Source organism: Pocillopora verrucosa, chromosome 6, assembly GCF_036669915.1.
Source record: "Pocillopora verrucosa isolate sample1 chromosome 6, ASM3666991v2, whole genome shotgun sequence".
Lineage (NCBI taxonomy): Eukaryota > Metazoa > Cnidaria > Anthozoa > Scleractinia > Pocilloporidae > Pocillopora > Pocillopora verrucosa.
The window spans coordinates 10,349,868-10,360,599 of NC_089317.1; the positions used below are offsets into that span (position 1 = coordinate 10,349,868).

General features: G+C 40.0%; 1 protein-coding gene across 1 annotated transcript in view; it reads left to right on the forward strand.

The window, feature by feature from the left end:
• The first annotated feature begins 7,907 nt into the window (after positions 1-7,907).
• The window catches only part of LOC131777669 (fibroblast growth factor receptor 2-like), a 45,017-nt gene continuing 42,192 nt past the window's right edge, over positions 7,908-10,732 (forward strand). The window contains exon 1 of the mRNA XM_066168338.1: positions 7,908-8,246. Coding sequence (XP_066024435.1) covers positions 8,177-8,246 — 70 coding nt within the window. The 5' untranslated portion in view covers positions 7,908-8,176. The remainder of the gene's footprint in view (positions 8,247-10,732) is intronic.

A 10,732-nucleotide genomic window follows, 5' to 3' on the forward strand; every position in this document is an offset into this window, starting at 1 on the left:
TTAAACCAACCTTTGTTATTTATGGGTTCCGGCTAATCGTGTTCGCCGTCGGATCCATCAACTTCCTCGTCGCTGTCTAGACTTTAATTATTTTGGTCCCCTTTATCAGACATGTCTTTATTCTTTCCCTTTGAGACGGCGGCCGCTACAAAATAAAATATAAAACTCTCAAACTGAAATGCATTTCATATAGCTCTAAAATTGTATAAAAATTCGTTTAATCAGAGTTCTCATCAGGTAGAGATTCAATTAGTTCTTCAAGACAGGAAGAAAAGTCACTGATAACAGGGAAAGTTCTCTCGGCAGTACAAGCAAAGAATGAGTTTAACTTATCAGGATCCTACCGCAAGGGTTGCTGGTTAGGTTTCAGTATGCGGTGAATAATACGCCACACCTCCTTCGGTTTATTAGAGGATAACACCTGCCTTGTGAAGGTCTCGCAAGCCCGACGAATAGCTGCCTTCAACTTGTTTCTGACGTCCCGAAAAAGTTCCCAGGACTCCTGAGAGCCAGTCTTGTGGGCTTCCTTCCTGAAGTTATTCCGCGGCTTTTGAAGTTACCGAATTTGGCTTCCCTCCATCCAGGGTGCTGTATCAGAAATGTGTATCACTACCATCTCTCTCGGACTGAATTGTGGCAGCGTAATATGATACTCTCAACAGCCAAAAACAGTTAATTTAGGCGCCAAATTCGTCGGTTGCTTTCTTGAGCAAATTCCCACCACTAAACACAAGGCAAATCAAAATGCAGTTATGGCTATGAATATTTGGGACGTTTTTCATTGTTTTCCCACTTGGAATGGCTGCCAAAAAAAAGAGAGATGTGCTAGGCAGATTAAATCAAGTTTTGTCTCTGCGAAGCTGCTTCCCCTATCATGGTTTTCGCCCGAAAACATCTTAGCCTTTACCTGGTTCCAACCGCTGTCAATGAAAGTAATCCTACAGGTTCCTATTTATTTGGAAAAAAGACAAATTAAAACTGTTTAAGAGGTGGGAATTTTGAAAACTCCCAGTCACGTATTCAACTTAGTGTCCACCATTTTGACACGCGAGTGTTCAGAAGCAATTAAACTTACCTAACAACTGCTTTTGTAAGTAAATTCATCTGCTTCTTGGAGAAACTGTTTCCAAAGCATTCAAAAGCTTAAAGTTTGATAGACACCATAAGTATACACATCATGATATGATAGAGGATTTATCAAGCTAAATTTAATTTCAAAATTGAATGGTATATCCACAATGAAACTTTTTTCTATGCATTTGTGACAAAACATAGTACTTTTTTCTATGCATAAGTTACAAACATTGTAAAACGCTACTGAGCTCTAGAAATGAGCGCTATATTATAAATTCATGTTGCATTGTATTTGCAGTGAAGTCAATGAACATGTTGAGAGCGGTGTTTAGAAGTCTTCGTAGGTTCAAAAGGGTTCTCTTTGGCTTTAAGATAGCGATATCATGCCATTTTTTGAGGAAATGAAGATAGCAAAGAAAATGTTATTACCTTCTTTTGATGTCTTCCTCTAAATTGTCGGATTCACCAGCGAAAATGGGAAAAGCCAATGCAAAGCCGACACTTCAAAATAGCGGATGCCGTTCATGAACTACGCGATCTTGATTCCAAGTAACTATAGTTACTCGCGCAATCCACGCGAATTCCGCGAACCTTGCTGGGGGGGGCACTGGAGGCGAAAATCATTGAGCTCGCACCCTCCGAAGAGGGCCATGTCTCTCGAGACACATACTGTCAAATTATTCTAATTGTTCTTCCGGGTCATCAGATGAGTATGCAATGTTCAGAGGTAGCGTATCAAAATCACTAATAAATTCTTGCTCGCTCAAAGTTTTCATATTTCTGGTATATTAATAGCGCGGTTGATACCGATTGACGCGCACATTTATACAGGTAAACGGAGTATCGTGTTCGCTCGCAATACTGGTAAGAATGACATCAGTGGCAGAAATGTGCATTGGGTAGTTAATAATAATATGATCAACCAGTGTTCGAGAGGTCCCAGTGACTCTAGTCGGCTTCGTAACAATTTGCTCAAGCCCAAACATGTCTGAGGTATTGCTGTAACGGGTAAGGAGAGAGTCAGGGCGACCTATAAGATCAAAGTTAATATCGCCTGTAAGAACTACCATGCCATCCCACGTGGATGTGGTATGACTAAGCAAGTCCTCGAAACACCCTAGCCAGTAGGAAGTCGTCATAAGTAAAGTGACCTGTAAATAACTCCAAGCAACAGGTTACTGTGTTTGTTTTTCCCTAAGAGCTCTTGCCATAAGTGCTCCAGATCCGGTTGAGTTTTTTTAATGTCAAAGCGCCGTCTATAAGCAACGTTCTCTTTTATGTAGGCGCGCACTTCTCCGCCTTTTGTGGCTACACGACGGAGAAATTCTGTAGCATACCCATCTATTGACATGTAGTCAAGCAGTTCCTTTTGATCTCGCAACCATGTTTTTACTTTATAGAGCAACATCTATTAGATAGGTCTTCATTGTAAGTAGAAACTCATTGAAGGTTGACGTCATTGCTTGAGTATTCATATGCAAGACTTTAATATTACTGCAGTTGGATCTGAGGATTTCTTGAATATTCTTAACCAAGCTTTCATCAAGAAAAGTGTCAGTGGTTGTGCTTAACTCAGAGCATGTGTGGAAAGGCAGTAAGGATATTAAACACTGGCCACCTGTCCATGTTAGTGATGTGTTGACACGGACTGAATTGTTTTATGTTAAAACTAACGATTCCAGAACAGTGAGCATGTGTTAATGCTACGCAGACCTCGCAAAGGACACGCTTTTGATTTTTCCGAACTGTTTTCTCATAGGAAGAACAAATAGCAGCAAAAATGTTGCGGTTACTCATTCTTTTATTTTTGGACGTGTGATGCGATGCGATGCGATGCGATGCGATATCTCCAGCAGACATTAACAGCTGATAGGTAGCCACACTACTCAGATAATATTTTATTCTCGACGCGTGTCTCTTGGCCCTTTTAGCGCCAGAAAAAGCGCCATTTACTTTACCGCTGACCGACCCCGCTTGCGGACACACATAGGAAAGTGACAGAGCCTATTTTATTTCAGTCCCATAACCGAACCTCAGGCGGCTGTAATTCCAGGTGAGCATTCCAAGCCAAAAATATAACTCGGTGCTCATTCAGGCGATAGATAAAAATATTGACAGAATCGCGAAATATTTGTCGCGCTGGTTGACCTCCATTCTCCTTGAGTTTCCAATCAACAGCAGAAAACAAAGGTTCATCAACCAAGAATCCAGTCCTATTGTTAAACGAGGAGTCCAAAACATTTCCGAAAGACGAGGTCACTGCTGAATCATGCTCAAGAAGTCCATTTCTTTGCACACATAGCGGCTCAAGTCCACCAAAATTTCCCCCAGAGACACTCTGGCATCACAAAAGGAAGACTGTCTTGCGTATAGTAAGCAGGGAAATAATCTCGCTACAAGCAGCAAATAGGCAGAATCGAGGAGCTCCAGAAACCATGACTCCTCATTGTGCATGACAATAGGCCATTTTACAGTTGTGTACTTAATTGCCAAGCCTTTAATTTGGAGCGAGGCTGAAGGTGCTCTTGTTGTGAGAGAGACCAGTATCTAGTTAGCATGATAACAAAGTAATTTGCATTTGAAAAACAGCAAGGTTTCTATCATAAAAAGGTCACCCTTAGCCTCATTCCTGTTCAAAGGCTTGGCAACCAAGCACACAACTGTAAAATGGACTGTTATGCTATGCTACACAAAGAGGAACTGGCTGATAGAACTCTAGTGGCCATTCCATCCATATTTCCAGCACTACCAGTCCCAGCAAAGACATCTACTTCGTTAGAGTTTTTCTTCCAACGCAGGATTCGGTTGCTTTTTGGAACAGCATATAAAATGCCAGTTTTATATGAAATGATACTTGGGCTCAGTGAATTGTATGAAACACCACGACGAATCACGCGCACCCTAGTCAAGGACGAGAGAGAGATCTCGTCAATACCCTGAAAATGGGAACCAACATGTTACCAATCTGCTTCGTACTTGGTCAGTAGTGATGCCTCCCCACGAATTCCTTATCCATCCTTCTTCAAATTGATGGCAAGAATAGAATATTTTTTCGCGCAAGCTTCTTAGACGAAACCAGGATCAACCACGTGCATAGCCTCAAACTGAAAAGTGTTTGGTTCTCAGCATCCCAGAAGTTGATCTGGTCTGAGTGGAATCCTCTCGCTTCATAATCGCGTTTTAACTCAGTGACGAGACTTCATTTCGACAACAGATCCACCAGGAGCAAAGCCGAGTTCATTTAATTTCTCCAACACTTCCCCACGGTTTCTTAGTTTATTGACATCGACGCAAACGCTCCCTTTGACCACCTCGTGGAATTTGATTGGGCCGTCATTGCCAGCTAGAAATACGACATCGTTCTTAAAGTGGACTTCTTTGGCCGTAACAGACTCTTTAAGAACTTCAACTTTTCAAACTGGGTTGTGCAACTGAGCCATATATAAATTTGCATGATCTACCTGTTTCTTGATTCAGGATGAGAAACAGCAGGTTACTGAAGGAACCCACGGCGATATTGATGGGATGAGAATACATTCCCACGCTTTTGTGCTCAATAAAGTGATCCATTTCTGGGATAATTGTGTGACTTACGAAGTTCAGCGGGCGGAGGTACTCGATAAGCTTTTCATCTGCCAGACTGATTACTGCGGCTGGATCCTGGCGGTCTTTGTTTCGTACATGATCATTTCGGGGTAGGAACTTTCGCATTGTCTTCCTAACTTCAAGACTTGCCTTGTTTCTTCAAGTTTTCAAATTTGCCAAATCGCCCCTCTCGTTTTCGATCTTCAAGTACCAGTTAGTAAAACCAGCTTTGAGACTTTTGCCGACGTGAACACTGTCCGGTAATGGTATAACCAAAGACAAAGACGGGTCTCTTGTTACCTTTACTAATTCTTCTAGGATATCTGACATAGCCTCCTTAGTTTTCTTCTATGGGTTTTCTAACATGATAACTGCAAAAAACGTAACTTACCTAACTGTTTCCTTGAGAGCCTTTAAGGAGACCACCTTTTGTGAAAGCTGAGCCCGAAATCTTTCTTTCCACAGAAAGCAACTTCCGCTCTTCCCCTACTCGTCGAAGATTGCCACACAACTTGTTACGTCCATTATGTCGAAGTCCGATTCATCGCTTTCGATAGTAGCTGACATCTTAATAAAATAATAAATAAATGAAAGAAGTTTAATTCCATCATCATCGCAATTAAAGTGAATTACAATGTGGTTACAAATGGACAACTATAAGAATTACATACTGTTAATCAATAAGGGACTGGGTTACAATAGATTTTATATTAAAATAACAAATACAAGTTAAAATAGATATGTAGGTATACGGTCTAAAAATCTATCGATTATTGAAATCTAAACTAGTACTTGGGAAAAACTACGGCGCAATCTTTCAGTCCTGCATTTAGTTGATGAATATTTGTTAGCGCATCTCGTTTGATAGTGATGCATGCGCTGTCTCGTCATTGGGAGATTTTTAATGAGAGGTCCTCCTCTTGAGATCTTTTTAAGTGTTTTAAGACAGAGTTCACTACGTTTCTCGTCTAATGTTCTTAAATTTAGGAACTATGATTTTAAGAGAACGTTTCTGTATACGTTCTAACTCTTGTGAGAGGTAGGAGGGTAGAGCGTGATGCCATACTACACAGCTATATTCAAGTAAGGATCGTATCAGGGCGATATAGATGGCAATTACATCATTAATCTCAACGCCCCCTCGACGATGTACTCGGAGTATATGAAGTCGTTTAGAAGCCTTGGTGGCAGTAGATTTGATATAATTGTTCCATTTTAAAATATTCTGGATCACCAGACAAAGTACTTTGTGTGCGGTTAAAAGCTCTAATTGTTGATCATCGATCTTCAAATGAGGGAGATCTATGAGTGTTTTTAGGAACAAAGCCACATAATTCTTTGCGATTTTTAGCGTTAAGTTTCATCCAGTTGCTGGAGCTCCAAGAGGCGATGGTATTGAGGCTGGTTTGGATGTTTGAGTTACTGTTCCTTATAAGTCCTTCGGACAGCGATACGTCATCTACATACTTCCAAGTACGGGATTCGAGATCAGGGATATTCAAGTTGTTAATCATTACCAGGAACAATATTTGGCCAAGTTTTGTTCCCTGAGGAACGCCGGCTGTTATTGGGAGCCAGTCAGAGGTCGAGCCAGCTAACTTAACGCTTTGTCAGCGGTTAGTCAGAAAGCTAATAATCCACGGTATTAAATATGTATGGACGCTTAAGTCGAGAAGCTTCTCTAATAGTACATTGTACCCAATGCGATCGAAAGCTTTAGAGAAATCAAGAAAGCAAAGGCGGAGATTTTTTCCGGGTGAGTCGAGATACGCAAGCCAGGTGTGAATCATGTCGAGTAAACAGTACGTTGGTGAGGTTCCCTTCAGACATCCCAACTGATCTGGGTCAATTTTGTCTTTGACATCGTCAATTAACCATGTGACCACGAAATCCTCAAGAACTTTGGACAGACAGGGAGTCAACGAGATAGGTCTGAAGTCTCCCTCATCCATAGGTGGTTGTATTTTTGGGATGGGTATTGTATGAGATTCTTTTCAGATTACTGGTACAATACCAGATCGAAGTGATGTGTTAAAGATGGTGGTGATAGGTTCAGCCAGTTCGTATGCGAACTCTTTAACAATGCGACACGGCACGTTGTCTGGACCGTGGGCCTTGGAAGGTTTGATGGTGAGCAGCTTCATGCAGACTTAGTGGGGTTGCGCAGATAGGACTCCTGCCTCAGCACCGATTAATAAATTGGTCGGTCACCAAGAAATCAAAGGTCACTAATACAGGACAGGGCAAGACTAAGAATGTCCAGATATCACCGAGAGGTCGCGAAGAAAACAAAACAAAGTGCAAAGGCTGTGTACCTAGCTGGTGCTTGGATAAAAATGTAACCCTTTGTGCTGCTTTTTTTAGCCTCTCACGCAGGCGTTTTTATGGGACTGAATTTGACTTTCGCGTTGTGTGGGTAGAAGTGAAACGCGATCCCCTGAAAACGACTGCATGGGAGGTTAGGCTTTTTTAGACTTTATGAATTCGCGTCAACGGACTTCCCGGTTCTCGGTTCCTTAAGGTGATTATTTCCCGTGTCCCGCCCCTCAAAATCTCCGATTCCCGTGTTCCGCTCATATTAACAATCCCGCATCTCGCTCCCCTCTTTCTCTAAAATTCTCGGATCCCGCCCTTCAACTAAGCCCAATCCCGGATCCCGGAAAACCTATTGGGGACCCTCTTACAAAGCCCGCGCCCTGAGAATTTGATTGACCCAACCAAATTATACAGGCGACTGGACAATTCTACCCTTGTAATAAAGCTGATGTTTTACTGTAAATTGTCATATTTATTCTCGGCGAATGATAATATTAGCAATTTCGATTATTATTGATATGACAGTGATAGTAGTTCACGAATAAATTATTTCATGGCCCGTAAAAATTGGACGGTCTAGTTTTATGGCCAAACATTTTTAAAAAATTTATTTTTTTAGTTCAGGAAATAACGGGATTTTTATTATTTAACGTTACTAGTTGTTACAAGAGACAGGATGTGATATTTCGGTTATACAGCTATTTCAATTTACGTTGTCGGATCAAAGCTTCAAGGGTACGGGACAAGACCGAAAGGCGGTATGGGTAGATTAGAATTAATTTTAGGCTTTGTAGGGGTTGTCGGCGCGACATGGACATGGAGGCTGAAAATACAATTAGTATTGCCTTGCGCGTCTTAACAAAGAGCAACAAGAACAGATAATTATTCATTAAGATCCCATATTCCCCTTCGGTCTTGTCTTGTAGGCTTGAGGCTTTGATCCGACAACGTAAATTGAAATAGCTGTATACCACTATTTCCGGTATGGTAGTAGGAAGGACATTTCATAGCTCATTCTATAACGTACCCTAAGATTTATGCATAAGCTGTGGCCTGAGTCCATTTAAGGCATTGGTAAGAACATAGTTAATCGAGGGGACTATGATTAACTATGGTAAGAATGTGGATTTTTCATGCATACTTCCTTGTTTATTCCTCCGTCGGAAACCGTGGTAAACAGACTTTTGGATGATTACAAATTATGAAGTCGTTTTCAGTGATATGGTGTTCGTTTCTGTTCCTTATTGTTCGCTTTCTCGTCTGGAAAGTAGGTGGGTGTCTTCTCTTAACCATGTAAGTATTCGTACTGTTTGAGTATACTGCACAAGAGAATGTGCATCATGGTTCATGTTGACTCTATGTAAACAGTCAGCAGTGCCTTTCTCAGGGTACGTGTGAGGAAGAAAATCAAATTGTGTGATTGTTTGGGTATAATTGTGGAGGATTACACAAATTTTACATGAAGTGACTATTTTATAAATGGAAACTGAGTAAATCTTATTGTACTTTTTTTGATAACATAATTGGGGAATTCCTTCTTTTTAGGATAAACTTTGTGATATTTTATGGTGATTTTTTTATTTTTAGATTGTAGGCTGAAGATTAGAAACCATCTCACATAAATTTTACATTGTTGATGAGTGAGAGAGAGGCAAATGAAATGGTTTGATGCTATTTTTTATGTTCTTCTTAGCCTTGCTATCATAAATTCTCAGCAGTGCTTAAAGTTTGTAAGCCAAATCGTGACAAGCATCTGTTTCTTTCTTTAATCTTTTTCCCACAATTAGCCAAAATGTGACTCTCCATGTGATTTTAAGGACAATTAGTTGATAGCATGCTCACATCATGCTTCCACTTGAGAACAAAAGAAATTTTTTCTGTAGATCAAGTATTTTTATAACAGGGCTATGTGGCAGGGTATTCTGCAGTTACTCCCTCTTCAGTATCAAGTAAACTTTACACATGAAAAACTTTACTCCTGCTGGACTTGCAAAATTCTTCAGAGAAACTTTTCTCCTGGTAAACTCTACTCCACATTTACTTCACTCCATGTTTACTTTACTCCATGTAAACTTTACTCGTGGTAAACTTTACCCTGGGTAAACTTAACCCGTGGTGAATAACAACATACTCTACTCGGAGGGAGGATTTGGTTAAGTGTAGCATTGGAGTTCTTTGAAAAGCTTGGAAATTGGGGATTCCATGAAAGAAACAAATGTTTCTGTATAATGATATCTCACCATTTAGAACTCAGAAATACAAGTCACATGTAATTTATCATGTATTGCAGTAAAGAAATCCTTCCTCATGGTAAACTTTACTCCAGGTAAATTTAACCTGGGGTGAATAACAACATACTTTACTCAGAGGGTGGATTTGGCTCAGAGTAGCATTGACATTTTTCGTAAAGCTTGAAAATTGGGGATTCAATGAATGAAACAAACGTTTTTGTATAATAATATCTCACCACTTGGAACTCAGAAATACAAGTCACATGTAATTTATCATGTATTGCAGTATATAAATCCTTGCTAAATGTGATAAGGACCTGAAACACAACTACTTCTTTACCAAATACTGAATTCTTTCTCAGGAGAGAAGGAATAACTTTAACACATATGTTATCTTGGTGTGTGACTGAAGTCGCACCTTTAGTGTGACCTTCAAGAATGTTCTAGAAGTAGGTGTGTCATGCTGAGTCATCCCTAAATCAATATATAAATAGACTCTGTTGTAATGTTATGGAACGTTCTAGATCCTCAACTGTACCTACAAAAGCTGACCTAGTAACTAGATGTAGCGAGTAGTTTAGTTGCTGGTATAGCCCATCAGATATCAATAAAGGTGTATGCTGCAGAATGTGTTATGACACGTGTTAACTGTACTTGAAATAGTCATGAGAGGCAAGGCAATTTTGTACTTGAAATAGTCATGAGAGGCAAGGCAATTTAACTTGACTGACTTACAACATTTTTCTTAAGGGAATACTCTCTTCAGCACTCAAGTGTGCTCCAACCCAATAATTTGGTTCTCTCTTTATATGACATTGTGTGTGGGTTTTGACCAAGAGCTATTTTTGATGCTCTTCATTGTACGTTTTCTATTGCTACATGTAGTTTTTCTTTAATCTAGAAGGGTGACTGTACTGGACATGCATATTCTACAACAAGTCTTACAAGTGATTTTATGATAAAGCTCTGAGAAGATTTCTCTGTTTCTGCTGCTAACTGTAACAGCTTCAGTAGGCTTAGAATTTGTAATCCTTGTTCACTGACACATCCAAGTGAACTGACCAGGATAAATATCTCTACACAATGGCACGTAGTTCCTAGTTGAAGTTGACAGATTTTAACTTTACATTTTGTAGTGATGGTACTGTTGTTTACTTTTATCCTTCTTGTGGGTGATTCTCATGACTTGGCATTTTTGGCGGTTAAATTTAACTTGCTAACCCCTTGTCCAGTTATTTAAAGAGCTCAGGTCCGACTGCAGCACTGATGTGTTGTCATAGCTTAGTTCACAATAAATGCTGTTTCATCTGTGAACAAATTAATTTAAGATGTAACAATGTTCGGTGTTTCATTGACATAAGTGAAGAACAAGATGGGTCCAGGGTTAGACCCTGAGGCACTCTTGATTTTTCAGATGACCAGTTGGAGTAGGCTCCATATATCACAACTGTCTGTTATCTGCTCTTCAAAAAGTGTCTAAACATAACAATATGGACTCACCAATGCAATGTCTGTCTCTTAAATTT